This window comes from Embiotoca jacksoni, unplaced genomic scaffold, assembly GCF_022577435.1.
Source record: "Embiotoca jacksoni isolate LCO1_2020_lvr unplaced genomic scaffold, fEmbJac1.0.p SCAF_62, whole genome shotgun sequence".
NCBI lineage: Eukaryota > Metazoa > Chordata > Actinopteri > Embiotocidae > Embiotoca > Embiotoca jacksoni.
In genome coordinates, this window is record NW_027185417.1 from 1,366,405 (window position 1) to 1,383,791 (window position 17,387).

Below are 17,387 nucleotides of genomic sequence, written 5' to 3' on the forward strand. Positions count from 1 at the left end.
TCAGGCTTTATTTTTATTTTAGGGTCATCAAAACTAAACCTGTGAAGGTGTTACCACTTACATATATTGTTTTTTTTCTTCTCTCTTTTGGCTGTGTTTCAGTCTGCTCATTAAGTAGCTTATTACTGCACTGATGAATTACTATTAGATGAGACAGGTACCTTCTTTCTAACCAACAGACATCAGGGATTAACTATCGAACAGAGATACATGAACTGTTTGGAAAACACAGATTCAGCTTTTCTTCCCTGCTCCTCTGCTGGCTGCCTCTCTGTCCTAATAAGGCAGCATCTTCAAAATGTCATAGTATCAATATGTTCTTCTTGTCTGACTATAACTGTAGCTGCTGCTTAATAAACACATTGAAACTGCAATGCTGAGTTGGCATGCAGGCGTCTAACTCCGGCAGAAAGTTTTGTTGTTGCCTGGTATTAAAAGCAGGAGTGAGATGTACAAAAATGAAGAAGGAAAACACAACCATATGGGTCCTTGAATGAAAGGTGTCTGCACAGCAATGCGTTTAAGATAGTGAGGAGAGAGCATATTCAAAGAGACTGCGTAGCAACCACAGCTTGGCTTGAATTGCCCATTTCTTCAAATTGCTTTCCCACAAAATGTCAGTCTCTGTGGCAGCAATGTCAGATTCTTGTTTTGTGTGGGTGTTTAAATGGCATCCAAGATGGAGGCATGTAGCTTTAAGAGATTTGTTTGTATTAGTTTCGCGAGAGGTTTATTGAGTTTGCACACTTACACTCATGCAGCAGGCAAATCTGAAACAGACCATAACATCAATAACATCACAGTACCATGACATTTGGAGGGTGTCTTTGTTTTAAATAAGCTTACAATGTCATGATTGCTTCTTCAGGATGTGAAGCCACAGTCTAGGGACAAATCTGGCTTTATAAACTCCTGGCAAGTTATGTAATTCATGCCAAGCCATAGAAAATGTTAGTTTCTGATTGGCTGTGTCGTGAAACGACACAATATTTAATTAAAGGGACAACTTAGCTATTTTCTATATTTTTGTTTAAGCCAAAGAATTCTATTGAAAAACCAAAACCAACAAGGAATTTCCTCCATGTCTGGTTTAGTCCTCTGGTGTCTGAAAACTATTAGAAACAATTTGTCTCTGGAAAAATCGTTTTTGGAAAGAGAACATTTTAAAGTTATTGATCTAAGGAGCTGTTTCTAAGTAAAGTATAGTGCCCATAATGAAGAAACACCTCACCCAGTCAAATGGTGTGGCTCAATTATGTGTTTTAAACAACAATTGTGTTTTTTTGGTACAAAGGAATCAGGTACATCCAGCTTTGGATTCACCTACAATACCTGTTAGCAGGATTGATTTTAGTCTTGTATTTCTGTGTTCAATCATCATAAATATAGCTTGGACAATGACTTGTTGCTCAGAGGTTGTTGTAGTTTTAACAAAAGATTTTTCCGTCTGATTGAAAGTGATATCATTTATTGAAAACTTTTCTTTTGTACAAGTAAAACATGAAATATGATAATAGGTAAATCCTAGATTATTTTTTTCTAATTTTTATTTAAATTTTTTTTTTTTTTTTTAAGAGTTACAAACCCAGACCCTTTCCCGTCAGGTTCTTGGAAGAGGTCAGATACATTTCCTCTGATGGTTAGCCTTTTCCTGTTTTTGAGTTCATAATCTGATGTTTGTAGTGCTTGGGTGTTTGACTGTCCCTGGTTATTTGCTGCAGTAAATCCAATGGGAGAAGCTGGGAACACGTCACCAGCCGTCGTGACTTTATTTCCTCTTTGGCAGCAGAACATGTTACATTGCTTTCAGAAACCCGTGTAGGTTAAACAAGGCTGACGGGACTCTTTCAGGGCCGCGGGAGCTGTGAAGGACACTCTATAGACAGACTTAAAAACAGTTGCTAGCTGAGGAACTTTATGACTACAAACGACACGTAATTCAAAGCTCTCTGCAGAAGGTTGTGTCAGTCCAGTACTCTCTCCATTAAAAAAGGAAATCTGATGTTGTCAACAAGTAACTTTTAGTCCTTGAATTTAAGAAATAAGCCTTTAAAAAATAGAATTGTCTTCTGTTTTATATAATGCGGTATACCATTCCTGAGACATGTAGTGACAATGCCATCACACTAGTAAAGGGAGCGCAATTCATGCAAACAGCCTGAGGCACGAGGTTAAAAGGCATTGAATCCTCTCTATTCCATATTGTGCCCGTCTCTCAGCATTGTCATAATCTTATCACATTATCTGCAACAGCTGTGTGTAAAAATACATCTATCTAATCAGCCTCTGTGACAAGGAGGGTAAACAAGGTAGATAAAAGCACCAGATCCTCCCTAATTGAAACCCAGTGGGTTTACTCAAATGAAATTCTGCCAGTAATTGTTTACATTTCTCCACCCACTCAAAGCGACACAGCAGCCCTTAAGAGAAAAATACAAACAGCCGTTTTGTCAGCTGTGTGACGGCTGCCGCTGATTTTACTTCATCACGTCACATTGCAGTAGTTGCCTTGAATTGTGACTGAACTAATTTGAGTTTGAAACCAATTTTGCACCACAAAATTAACCTAAAGCTGAATGTATAAGGTATAGTGACAAAAAGAAACCCTGGTGAGTCCCAGCAAAGATCGAGCAGTAGTTTTTAGAAAGAAACACAGCCTTTCTTTCACCTCTATGCTTGGTTTGATTCTCTAATCAATTGATCAAACAGCGGCACTCGAGATGATGGAAGGCGGTGCTGATGAGCACACTCAATTTTATCCTGCCATCATGAGGAAGCACGTCTTCAATTAAGATGGACAGATGGCAGAGGGTGTGAAGAGAGAGGGATAGAGATGTAGCGGCAAAGACGGAGGCAATGACAGGAGGCACCAAAAACTGCTGTGATTCTCATGAGGCTCTCAGTCTCCTGGGAAGTCGAGAGGGCCTCGCAGACTCCGTGCACATTTTATCACTGAGCCTTATTGCCGGTGACATCCACACTGAGGGACAAGAATGCAGAATGTCACAACATTTCATTTGCTGCCACACATGGGCTCCTTCAGAAGTGGGGTTTCGTTGGAAGACCTGCTTCTGCTCTATTTTTAAACAGCATGTCGATCCTTTGTTTTGCCTGTGTATGTTAAACTGCATCTCAGGTTCAGATACATTTAAGCATCAGTCTGTAACAAGCACGAGTGATCATTCACTAAAAAGCACATAAAGCACACTAAAACATTTAGAACTACATGCACAGGTCAGCTGGATTGCTTCTAAAAGCAACAACAAATCTGAGAGCCCAGTAAGTCCAGTGAATTAATTATAGTACACTGCTTTTGAGTCCAACCATTTCTCAAACCAGATGGCTTAATATCATTATTTCACCAGTTACATATTTACTGTTATATCCTCACTCATGCTGTCTACCACATGTCTACATTGCTCATGATATGCAAGTATAAAGGTCGGGCCAGAATATTGTCGCTCATTTTCTTTTCTACCTCTGACATTGCTCAGTGATGCCTCAAGACAATAATTTTCTCTTCCAATATCCTCAGCATTTTCTGTTGTGTTTAACTTTGAATATTGATTTTCATGTAGCTAACAGCAGAACATAATTGTCCTCTATTCCATCCTTCATCCAAACACTAGTAACAATTATCTGAAGAGACACAAATAAAATTGAAATGGCATTGACATGAAACTTTGTGAACTGCTGTTATGAAGCCTCGAGTTCGGATTTTGACCGTCACCATCTTGCTATTTTGGAGCCAGAAGTGACCATATTTGGACGAGCTGGGGAGGAGTGAACGGGGGTTTTAGTCCATCTGATTGGGAACCCGAAGACACTACACCTCGCCCACCAATGGCAGAAGCACGCATGCAGCACAGGCCTGTCAATCAAACAGACACGCCCCCACAAATGCCGTTTTTTTAAAGGCATAATGTCTAATTAATGATGGGATTATTTTCATTTGCACCGCCAGAAAACTATTAAGAAGGAGTGACTTTGTTGAACGACACCAAATTGACCAATGGAAAAAAATGTATTTACTTTGTATTTTATTAGAGAGAAGTTGAATGGGAGTCAATGGAGCCAGAGCCTTTTTGTAAAACAACCCCAAGTGACCCTTGGTGGTATTGCAATTGAAGGCATTTCCGCATTGGCCTGATTTCTCAGACCCGGAAGCTACGTCGACTTTTATATACTTTTTATGGTAATACACATGTCTGTCCACAAGAGGATACTAGGTCAGTGTCATGTTTTCATTCACCTTGGTATGATAAATAAGTTAAGTACATAATGTATTCACGTTACGTAACATATATGAAGCAACTTAAGTGACATTACTTATGTCAAATTACTTATTTCAACCCAAATCATTATCTTTTTCAAACCTAAACAAGTATTTTTTTGGTGTAGAAACCAAAAGCACCTTACTTTTTACACCGAGGCGAGACAAAACGTGACACTGACACAGTAAGATCAAGTGGACTGATGGGTGTATTACATGCTTTGCCGTGATATCAGGCGGCACAGATACGACAATGACAAATGTATCAGAGTTTATCCTGCAGGTGTTGTTCGACATCCTGATAAACATTTCAGCACAATATGGTGACACCTGCCTCGCAAGGGTATTTCCAATTAGGATGATTGAATTGACTCCAGGATCCGGTTTTGTAAAAGTCCCCACGTTTCCCTGCTGTCATACATTCTCTTTCGCTCCCTCTCTGACTCCTTTTCTTTTTATTCTCCTTCCATCTGTTCACCTTTGTTTGCCGCCGTGGTCTTTCTTCTCGCCCAGAAAAGAGGAAACGGCCCAGTAACGAATGGTCTGCGAAAAGCTGCAGAAAGGGCTGTTTTTGTCTCTCTCTTCCAAGCCTGTAATAAACCACTTTTGTGTGTGTTCTCTGTTTGCAGGAGAAGGGGAAAGCAGACGGGAACATCGATCAATGTGAGTACACTTACTGTGTTCAAACCAAACCGCATTTTTCAAAATATGCCATGTTGTGCTCCATTACAAAATCTTATTTTTTTTTTTTTCATCTGTTGTTATTCTGGCATACACTTTGGTTGTATTATTACTGGGAAATGCTGCTGGAAAATAATTCAAATCTAAATGGCTCCCATAAAATGCGCCATTCAGCCTGTTATGGGGAAAACTCTGATAATGATATAACTGTGACAATATGAAAAATCCCACTTGTTACTGCATTGTGTTTATTGCTTCACTGTCCTCAGATTAAGTGTTTGAAAGCATATGAGATACAATTTTAAAAGCATTTCAGTTTTCCAGGGGTGTCGCCAGATAATTTTACCAACTATTTTTGGGATTGACAGCATATTGTTTTCTGCATTTGACACCATTTCAGGGGGGAAAAATATGATTTGAAATAAGGAAGATTCTTTATGAATAGTGTGAAAGTCAGCTCCACTGTACCCTGCCATCCTCCCCTAGCTCAACAGATAAAAAGTGAAAGTCTTTAAAATCCCTCACTCAAAGTGACAACCTGTCTATAAGTTTAAAAAATATGTTTGTCAGGTAAATCATTATTTGACTGTCAACCATCTTCATTCACCTGTCAGACATAAGTAAGTAATGCTTTTTTGATTCGGGCCTCATATGCTGTTTCACTCTGCAGTGATTCCTCAGATAGTCTATGACTTTGTTAGAGGGGCATCAAGCCACCAAACCAGCGGAGTGATTGCTAATCTCCATTACCATCAGAGCTACAACTGCCACAACACAAATTCTAATAGTAGTACCAATACTGAGCTGAATAAACCTTGATGCTCAGCCAACAACAACCAAGATAGCCCATCAGGCCTGTGCTTTACATTTCTATACTCACGGTAATACGTTAAATTCGTTGAGCAATTCTCCACATTCTCCTTATGGCAGTTTCTTTCAACTAGTGGACTAAAATGGAATTAAACAAACGTTTGACACTCTTGTTGTAGCTTTATCGCTCTAAATTCATCATTAAATACAATCTGTCGTAATAATCCTGAGATTATCATGATGCTGATCAATGATAACCAGGGTGTCACAAGAGAGTTTGAATCATTGGTTGGTGCAGCTACTGTAAAAGTTGATGCAGCGACCGTGCGTTTCATTTCTGGCAATTTTCGTTTAATATTCTTTGGGTTTCCGCTCCTGATGGTTTTACAATCTATTAATTCAATCCATTTGAGTCGCTGGCTGAGTTCTTGTGTGAAAGGCGTTGTGCGCCGTGTAGCTGCATTGGCAGCGCTCATAAAGATGAGGTTTTTCTTGTGTTATATGTGGCCTAAGCTTCCTTGTTTTTCTTTTTTTTTCTTGGGTGTTTTGCTGTTTTGTGTATTTTGTGCTGTCGACAGTGAGACTGAGCAGTTTGTGTGGAAGTTACTGTAACAGCGATATTTCCGGGGCTGACTGCCTACTATTTGACAAGTGACTTCATCTGTAAGCATTAGGCCTATTATGATGTGTTGTCTTCTTCTCCTGAGCAGAGTGCTGCTTCTCTGCTTGCAGTCTGAGCTCTCTGTGCCTGCCTCTATTCAACCGAAACATGACCCAGAGGATTTCTTTAGTTCGTGTTTATTATTCAGCATCTAGCACAGCACTTTTTGTTCCCTTTCATTTTACATCTGGATGTTTGTTGGTTGATTTTCTCTTTAGCATTTTATTATGTGTAGAAACGTACCTTCTTTATATGATAATTGCCTCTCCAGCTGTGTGTCCTTTGCTCACCTGCCTCTTATAATTCTGCTGCTGTAGTGCATGTTGTAGTACATGTAATTCTGATGATTAGAAACACACTGTAAGATATACTGTTTTCCGTGTCAGTGGATGTGAACACCAGGAGAAGAAAGTATTTGATTGAAGGTTACGGTCAATAGTGCCCAGTAGCAGTGCCTGATTGTAGAACGTGGTCTTGTGTTTTGTTTTTTGTTTTTTCCTGTGTCTGTGTGAGTTTTAGTCCACTTGGTGTGAATGTCGTTGTGTTTGTCTAAGTGTATAAACTTCCCTGTGCAATCATTCATAGTCATAACCATTGAACCACAGTAATTACAGTGTGGGTGGCTTTCCCTGGAGCCCCTTATTGGGGATGTAAAGAGAAGAGGGAGTCTGACTTTTACAAAATACCACACTGGGTGTTCAAACCAGAAACATCTCAGGCCTTTTTTTTCTTTGTTTTGACATTTGCTATTTTAATTCATCTGGTTGACTTTATCACTGCCTGCTCACTGATGTGAGTCAGTTGTTACAGCGAGTCATTACAATGGACAAGATGATAATGGGACAGGCTTGTGGCTGACAGTCAGACTTCTTTACATCAACACTTTGTTTGACTGTGTTAATGACGTGTATGCTAATTGTGTTAGAGGCGTCAGCATAACAGCCAGTGTTGTTTGCCAGATTGTGACTTCCAAATAAGTCAGAAATGCATTTGAGTCGAGTGTATAAATTTGATACTTGCGAGATTAATTGACTGATCTTCAATTCTATAATTATAACACGACAAAAGGCCTTTGGATCCCGTAGATCTTGGCAGATTTTAAAAGAGGATACTGTGAATATACGATTCATTTATTTGTATTTTTTTGTGATAAATGTGTGTCTACCATCCATTTTAAAGTGTTTCACATCGTAGTTATTTGTCACATTTTTGAGTGGTGGTAGTTTTGGGTGGCCATTCGAAATGGTTTGCTACAAATTTGGCTCTATAAATTTGTGGTGGTCATGTTTTCATGGGTTGCTTTTTGCTGAGCACTGGCACTCTTTCTTCATACATGATTATACTGCATAGTTGAATGATTTTGGAATTGGTAGCCTCCCAGTGTTACCACAGTGTCTGCTGATCTTGTGGATGAAAATATTAAGTCTGTATGACTGACCGTGGTAAAGTCAGAAGTCTCAGCTTCTGTTACAAGTTATTTTAGATCACATTTAACTCCATGAGAAGTGGAGTAGTACGAGTAGAAGGTATCTTGAGTACGTGTGCTGTTTGTGTGACACACAGCGACATAATAACGGGAGCTACTCGCTCACTTTGAAAATTCATATTTTCTTGTTTTGCACTACATATATAGCAGAGATAAAATATAATAGTGAAAATCTCAGACAGGCCTGTAATATTACTGCCCTATCTTTTGAAGACAGCCGCTTCAATATTTTGAGCTGTATTCTCATTCAGGGTGTGCTGATTTCCCTCCTGAGACTAATTAGCCACTGTCCGTTTGTATGCAAAACGAGATCCACTGTCATTTTATTTTATTTTCTTGTTTTGCGCTCCTTTTCCTTGGATGATGATCAGCAAAGCTCTTTGGGATTGTCTTATTCCACTGCCATTGGCTGGTTGCTTTTGTCATTTTCGATTTTTCATCATTTCAGTTTACCTTACCCTGTTTTTTTCCTTTGTTTCTTTAAATATTTATCTTCCTTCCTGCCTACATTTCTTTTCAATCCCGTATTTTCACTCTCCTTTGCACTCACCCTTTCCCTCTCCGGTAAACCTTTCATTGTGGCATCTACGCGCCTCACATTGAGATGCTGGCATTAATCAAATTGGCCCAGTTTTACCTCTGAAATGAAGATGCTACCAGTGAAAATGGCCATAGTGCAAACATTGCATATGAATGATTTTAGATAGCTGAGACAGGAATTCTCAGTAGATGACATTTTACTGTTTTTTGATGACAAACCACCCCTGGACTAAATGTCACAGCTTGGAAAAAAATGTAGTTATTGTCATTGAGCCTTCTTTTCACTGTGTTGTTCTTGTCAGTAGGATACATATGGAAAAATTGAATAATGTCCATTCATCTTCCCAGGGAATGGTGATTAATTCGGGCTTGAGTGCTTAATTTATGAACCTTTGCAGAGGCCTAATCAGAGTTTCTTACCGTCACAAATTAAACAATGGGAAGAGGCAAAGCAAGTTAAGCAACCCTGTGGTTCATTTAGATTGTAATTGGGTGAGAATTAGATGGGACAAGGTTGACAGAGAGACCCTCTAATAAGCAGCAAATGACTGGGGAGGAAACGGAGAGAAGAGAGTGATGGTGGAGAAAGGGAAATATGATATTCAAAGTCATTTCCAGTCTTAATTATTCAATCAAATGAGACATGTACGGTATATTGTCTTTTGTTTAGCATGCTGTGACATATATTCACTGTTATACATTGTCCCGGTCTGCCTCACAATCAGTGCAAAACAGTATGAGGAAATTTTAGCTTTGTGTAATTTTTCTTTCTTTGTTGAACCCTAAAAGCACTCAGATGAGTATGTTTGTTTCAGAAGGCAAACATGAAAGAACGATCTGAACATTATTTCAGAGAGAAATTGAGGAGGCAAATCAAAGCACTTTAAAAAAAATTACACAAAGTTAGAAATTTGGACTGAATCATACATCAGTGGCAAATGTGCCAATATATTGTCATACCACTGAAAATAAATACATTAGCATTGTCCCTTTGGAAACATTTGCATTGAAACTTAATGGTTCTTGCCAACTTGGTATTTTTCAAACTAATGATACCTCTATAAGGGCTGTATTACTTTGACAGAATGACAACTTCTACAAAGTAATTCTTTAATTTGTATGTATTTAATTAAACTTTTTTTGGTCTTTTGTCACCTGCGATTATTGAATATATTACTGAAATACACGTCACACACTAGGTCATTTTTCTTTCTACCTCCCATGAAGTATAAATGATCGGAAAAAAAACCCCAACTATAGTTATATTCTAAGTTGGTACTTTATAATTTTTTACAAGATTGTCAGGTTTTTATAAAGCAGACGGGGAGATGTGATGAAGAAACAAGACTACAGAGCAGATGTATATTTGGAGCAGGACTATATAATGCATGGAGGAGGTGGAATGCTATCACCTCTAATTGCATTCAAGGTTGAGAAGGAAATCATTAAATCACGATGAAATAGCAAACTCATCCACATAGTTTACATTTTCTCCGTCAAGAATTTCTGACTTACAGAAGCAATGTAAATTAAAAGAACTCTGGAAATTACACTTTAAACTGTAGGTCCACTGTAAATGTTAACTTCAGTCTCTATATTTGCACATATCAATGGGATATTTTACTTAGTTTAAGCAGGTTATATGTTGGAGGGCCTTACACTTATGTTGTCTAATGTGCATTCACTTGGACTTGGCAATAAGATGATTTTGATGATTACCACGAACAGAAATCCTTCCCACAATAATGATCATGAACTGGTGAATAATTTACAATGAACGTATATGTTCTGCATTTGGGTCAACCCTCATCCCCACAGTCACTCTGGCAGCAGCAGAAAGACCACGTAGCTGACACATTAAAGGACAAAACAAGAAATAGAACACAGTTTGAAATCGAAGCGCAAAAATAAACCAAGCAGCGTGTGCAGATAATCAGATGTCCACACTAAACTAGGAAATGGTGGTGAAGATTTGTCACACAACATCTGTGACTGGAAGTGATTTGGATTTCTGATGACCTGTGAACACAAAGATGGGAAACTTTTTTCCACTGACTACAGAAAGGGTGGTTGTAGATTGGATCAGCCAAAGGGAAGTACACTCGAAACTCTACACTGCTGTGATTGGTTGTTTAACTTTCAATCAGCTCATCCCAACACAAACTCTATCCCCTGATCCTAATCTTAACCCTACCACCACAGGGCAGCCAATCACAGGTACAGCCTCCCTCCGGCTGATCCAATCTACCAACAGCAATACAAAAAAACCAAAGTCTATGCTACCAAACTGTTAGCATTAGCTATCAAGCTTGCGAACAAGTTTCTTGATGGTAACATTAGTTCAAACCCCAGCTCCATCTTTACTCTCTGATTCTGTAACAAGAACCGTACGATACTCAGCATCCTTTTTCATAAATTTCATGTTTTCTTTCACATTTTTCGAATTTATTTGTTTGTATTTGTTTTTATGTTATGTTATAACAGCAAATAGAACTGCCAGTATCACTGTGAAACAGTCAATACGTGCAGCAGAACATAATAATCTGTGTGATGTTTATTTTAAAGCTTTGTTATTATTGCCTTGTTGAGGTGTAAATGTTCGACCATGTTGGTGGCCGAGAGAATCAATTTATTGATTGAAAAATAAATTATGTTTAACAAACACAACAAACCTTCATTTAAATTATTGAGGATTCAGAGTTTTCTTGTTGTGTGTATCCCACAGGCCTAGAAACATGGTATTCCTATATACAGTGATAATAATAAATATCTAAAAGAAAACTGTTGGCCCTATTTCCTAGCCCTGTATTCATACTTGATGTTAAAGAAATCCTAACCAGGTATATCTCGATACTGTCATGTAGATTACTTTCCCAGAGACATCCTACATAATTAGAAAGTGCAAAAATAATAAATTTTCACAGCTCCAAGTTGTAAGTCACTATCTCAGTTACATCGTAAATCTCTGTGAAATATGATTTCATTAAGCTGTAGAGCAATAAAGATTACCAAGCGAAAAGTTCATTGAGTCATTGAGGGCTTAATCAAAAGAGTAAAATGAAACAGGCTTTGCTAAAATCAGACCCACCTCTACAGGCGTGGATGCAAAATTAGAATATCTTCAAATAAAGTTATGATTACATCATAAATCTCACAATTTCCACATCGTCATGAACCTGAATTTACTCAGGCAGGTATTATGGATAATTCGCTTTTGGATCTAATTTGCAGGCAGCCAAAGTTTCATGCTGTGATCATTTCTACCAAAAAGTCTGAAAGTCAAAGACGAAAAAAGGGATTGTAGTGGCGGTGTTCTCCGTGTTGAGCATGCCTGCAGATCCCGCTGAAGGGCTTAAGGAGGGCACACAACCTCTCCAGGGACTAAGAGGGACTGACGGTGGCAGTCTGAGTAACATTTTACTCCGACTGGGGCAAGCTGCACCGGTGGGCCTACATGGATACGCACACACACACAAACACGCATGCACGCACGCACACACACACACACACACACACACACACACACACACACACACACACGCTGAAGTGTAGAGACTGCAAAAACGTAGGTTATGTGGAGAAAGACAAATCGGGAGAATGAGCAGGCAAAGGTAGATTTTAATTTAGAAATACATGAGCATCCTCACAGCTTTCTATGAGCTTAAGATATGTCACTGCAGTTTAATGTGTTCCTATTTGGCACATGGAAACCTAGTCAACCTAACAACAACTGCATGTGCATACCTATAGAGACAACAAAGACAAGGGCTCATGTTCCACAGGTTGATTTTGGTTTTTTTACGAGACATTCTAACCCAGTTTTTTACTGAGAGCTTCTCAGATTTTTAAAACTGTGGTGATGTATTTAGATCCTCTAAAATTAATGATCGTTTGATGTACCAAGTGCAATCAAAAAGTTACGAGACTGCTGCTGTTGTTGACAAAGCAAAGCACGGGGATGTGCACGAGCAGGGGAAGCCCTAACCCTAACCTTTGTGACGCTAGGAAGTATTTTGGTGCCTGGTCAACATCTGCACCTGTTACATGTGTTTTTCTGAGCAGTGGGATGTGCACATTTGCAATTTCACCATTGACCTGAAACTTGAGCAGAGAGTGCATCAAATTTTGTGTCAAAATTTTAAGTAACAGAAAGACGTTGAGAGGAGCCAAATTAGGCAGGTTATGGGATAGAGGGCTACAATTGTGCTGTTGCAAGTGAGGCACTCACATTTTCAATGGCTGTGAGTGGGCGAGTTGTCATGTTGGAGAACCCAATTTCAGGTTGAATATTTACCCTCAGAACATCAGCGCAGAATTCATGTGTTGACAGTCTGACCTTGGGGGTCGAATTCACTGTGCACAACTCTTTGAATGTCGAAGTAAACCCATCTGGTCTGACACAACATTTGAAGTCCACGCTTACATCACAAATGTGCCCGTACCAGTGGTCACAAAAACACATATTACTGAGGCGCTGATGTGCATCGAGTGACGACACTTGGAACACTTACTCATGAATGTTATAGCTTCCCCCCGCTCTATGCACATTACTGTGCTATGCTTCGTTTGTGTGCAACAGGAACAGTCTCGTAACGTTTTGATCACATCTCGTGTAGTGACCTGATGAATGCCGTTTGTTCTTTCGGAATTATTGTGCACCTCTAGAGTACCCCGGAGCCCTTAACTGAGTCCTCTTCAATTGCTTGTTATATCCATCCCATTAATTTTCTATCTACCAATTAATTCCTCGTTTGGGTACTGCAAATTCCTTTTCTGTCAAGTGAATTGTTTATTTGTTGTCTGATTATTAAGAGGTTTATCCTGATGGGCCTAATTCAAATAACTGCATTTATCCTTTCGCATAATCGAATTCCTGTATTTAGCTGTACATTTCAGTCAGTAGAGGTCAACTCCTGTATGATACCAGCTGCTGCTGTGTGAGTGTAAGCGTCACTGCGAACCCTTCAGATCTATTCTTCAGATCTACCACCTGATTTTTACTGCCTTACCCATCAACTGCAGACGGCTTTATGAGCTGAGAACAAAAATGATTGCTTTTGAATTCAGATTATATGTCTTTGCGCTGAGCTCTATCTTTTCCTGTCGCTCCATCTTTCTGCTTTTGCCCTTTTTCCTACCTCCAACATACACATTAACGAACAAACAGAGGTACACACACACACACACACACACACACACACACACACACACACACACACACACACACACACACATATATGCCTGTTGGAGTTTGAGGACAAGCTAATATGATTTGGATGTCATCGAACAAGGACTTCAGTAACACTTTTCAGAGGACGAGGTGTATTTGCATACCCCTGGGGAAGAGGAAATATTAATAAGCCGCTGTCAGGTCACATTTCTATGAGTGAGTAAACACATTCCCTCTTAAATACTTTCATATCCCCTCGATGTCATCAGCGTCCTAAGGTGCACACTGTTTTACCATCAGTCACACAATATTCATTTGTTAGAGATGCTATTGATTTGATAAATCGTCTTGACGTCGTTGGATTTGTTTTTGGTGGTGTTGCCGCACACTTGCTCAAACATTTTGGAATATGTGCGGAAAATTGACAAATGGGTTTAGATTTCATATTCTTACGCATGGGCATGCAAACTGTGTCCAGTTTTCACTACCAAAATAGTTGATGGAATCCTTTTCTAAAGTGGCATAGAGAGTTTGAGCTAATAGCCATGCATAATACTATGATTATTGCTGGCCAATTTGACAATCAGAAGAGATGATTCTTGGTCCAAGAATATAAAATGATTTCAAAAACTGTTACCATTAAAAAAGTATATATATTTTGCAAAGTTTCCTTCTCTGGTGGATTAGTCTAAAAGCTAAATTACCCAATTTGCACTTGTATTTTGGTAATTAAGAGTCGACTAACTTGTTATTTGTTGTGGGGTTGTTTTTCAACACAACATGCTTTGCATAAATCCCTCAGTGGGAAAAGTATCATTGAGCTCATTGCTCCTCTGTTGCATTATTGTCAGATCAGTGAATAGGAGCCTGAATGATAAATTAGTAGTATGATAGCTCAAGCAAAGACTGCATGTATTTTTGGCCACAATGTAGTAGACAGTAAAATTAGCAGCCGGCGGGTCATCTGAGGAGAGAGTTATTACCAGGCAGAACATAGATCGAAAAATAATTGGTCAACCAACATGCTCAGGGGAAGGTTAACAGTAACTATGAATAAACTCTTCACCATTCAGTGCACCAGTCTGCAGATATATGATTTAGAGATGAATATATGTAAAGTTGTTCCTGTGCAAGTTGCCTCCAAATGTAAAAAAAAAAAAAAGCATGATTCACTGTTAAATATTTGACATTGTACATTCAGGTTGATAACAGGAGGCAGAGTATGTCCTGTTACCATGCAGTCAGCCCTTCATCACACACAAAAAGCCTATCTTTTAGGTGCTTGGACAAGTTTGAGGTGTTTCCTCATTTCTTTTACAATACTAACACCGTGTATATCCTGGATTTTGGTTGATTGACATGCAGACTGAAAATATCTCCATTCACAAAAACACAACAAAACTTTCAAACCACGAAGTAAGTGGACCTTTTGATTTTTGTCAAAGGACTATTTTCAAGGTCTAGAATGAGCCTTGAAGCTCGGACAGACTGGCAGAGTGAGCTGCCAACATTGGCCTGCCATCCTTTAAGTACACACTGCTTGATACAAAAGACTCTGGATGTCAAGATAAAGTGCCCTTCCAGAATATGTATCCATACCAGATTGTTTTGACATTTATTGTTGAATAGCAGCACATTTTGTAACAGAGATTGTGGGAATAACACAAATAGCAACATGCAGCAGAGAGATCTGGCTGTATGGACGATTTAAAAAAAATCCAAAAAAACTATTGTGGTAGTGACCTTTACTCCCCATTTGTAGTAGAGTCCCATCAGTGAAATGTATTTTCATTCTGCGAGAGGTGCTCTCGCTGTTTTTAAATGATGATTTGTCAGTTGGGAATAAAGATCTTCAAATGGCACAGAGCTCAAAGTTTAGATGAAATAATATTAAAACCTTAAAAGCAGTGAGTCTTAAAATTATTCAAATTGGTTTGAATAGAATAAAAATAAAAAAACACGCATTTTGATAAGGCATTTGTATTTGCTACATCATTTCCCTAAATGTGACAAGCAATTACCATTGTCCAGGTTTTGGCAACATGATTGAGCGGGCTCTGCCAGGATTTTGCCTTTGAGGGTGTGCTTTTAGAATTCAATATGCAATTTGAGATTTCTCTGAAGCTCTTTGTCCGCATCCACTTCTTTTTTTTTTTCGTCAGCGACAAGACAGCAGATAAAAGCGCTGCAGTGGCTGTGACACACATTGTGATCTCAGCAAACTGCTGTACAGTATATCCACATCCCCAAAGATGTCTCCAGAAGAGTCTCTAAAAATAACCTAATAGACTCAGGATTTTCTGATCATTGTCAAAGCATATATATATATAATAGAATAGAAATCTATTTTAAAAATGTGTTATGATCCCTGAAGCCTTTTTGAAATGCATAAAAAATAATGAGAATCCGATCGTGGAAGTAATTTAAAAACAAGTCAGTGAGGGAATGGCACCCGTGGCTAGGTAGGTGGGTTGCTTGTTCTCAGAAATATTTGCCACTTTCTTTGGAATTAAATCACTGAATAATTTATTGTTCAACAAATTTAAATGTAAAATGGCACGGGCAGCCAGCTACCCAGAGAGAGAGAGAGAGAGAGAGAGAGCGCGAGTTGTATGGCCGCTACAATAATAGCAAACTTAACAAGCAAGGGTTTTTTCACTTTGTTTTTTTTTTCTACCAAAGAGCCGAGGATCGTGCTGGTGTCCAAAAACGTGAATAGAATTGTGCATATGTAATGCAGTAAGGTCATGGGCTCTGATGGAAGGGAACAAAGGTCAAATGTCATCAGTCATTTGCGGTATATTGTCAGAATCGCTAGATTAATTATGATGCGAGATTGTTAAATCTTGTCATACTATCAAGTTTCCCCACATAATTACAACTCCCGCCCCGTTGGACTGGAGAGGCCGTAACCATTAGTCTGCCAGGGCAACTTGAGATTTTGATGCCACAAATTAGATTTACCTCCAGTGTACGCTCAAGTTTTCACAGTTGGACTTTACACCGATATGGTCAGCTGGTGTAAAGTTTCTGGTAAGTGCTACCTGCATTTTATTTAATTTTGTTTTGGTGCTCAATTAAAAGTAATGCAGTTTAATACTTTTATGGTATAAAATCCTTCTGCACGTGTTGAAATAATAATAAATGACAGCTCTGAATCACGTATAATAGTAGTACTAGAGTGGCTGCTGCCATCTCCGTCGCTGCCAGGAGGTTTTACTGCGACTGTTGGCAAACAATGCCGGCTGTTGCGTGGTTTGAATGTGGGGTACATGATTCTGAATTCTGCACGCTCTATTTTCCAGGAGCTCAGATCACACGGCTGTGGCAGACTTCAGCACTCCGTGCGTGTGACGAACTAACCCTCTTCTATATTCTTCACTGTCCGTGCGATCATATCTATTCTTTGTGCCATCGTTGTGACAGTGGCTTTCTGCAATGCATCGCCACACGGTCTTGCCCAGAGATGATAAAATCTTCTGAAGTTGAACTTATTTTTTGTGTTGCAATACACCTTTTGATCTAGTTTGCAGCTATTTTGACATACAAAGTAACAGGATTATGAATTTGTTGAGAAGGTTGATTATTACACACAGCAGTATGTCTCCTGTCCACTTCAGAAAAGAGAGCATGCATGTACGGAAAGGATTTGGACACGAGCTATACTAAAAAAAATTATGAATTTCTCTACTTTCGATAACAAATGATTAAAGAAAATGGCATTTATCATGCAAATAGATAGCACAAGGACACATTTCAAACAAAA

The 17,387-nt window shown here is 38.9% G+C and overlaps 1 protein-coding gene across 1 annotated transcript in view; it reads left to right on the forward strand.

Moving 5' to 3' along the window:
* fstl4 (follistatin-like 4) overlaps window positions 1–17,387 on the forward strand; it is a 196,128-nt gene that overhangs the window by 20,392 nt on the left and 158,349 nt on the right. The window contains exon 3 of the mRNA XM_069174883.1: window positions 4,903–4,936. Coding sequence (XP_069030984.1) covers window positions 4,903–4,936 — 34 coding nt within the window. The remainder of the gene's footprint in view (window positions 1–4,902; window positions 4,937–17,387) is intronic.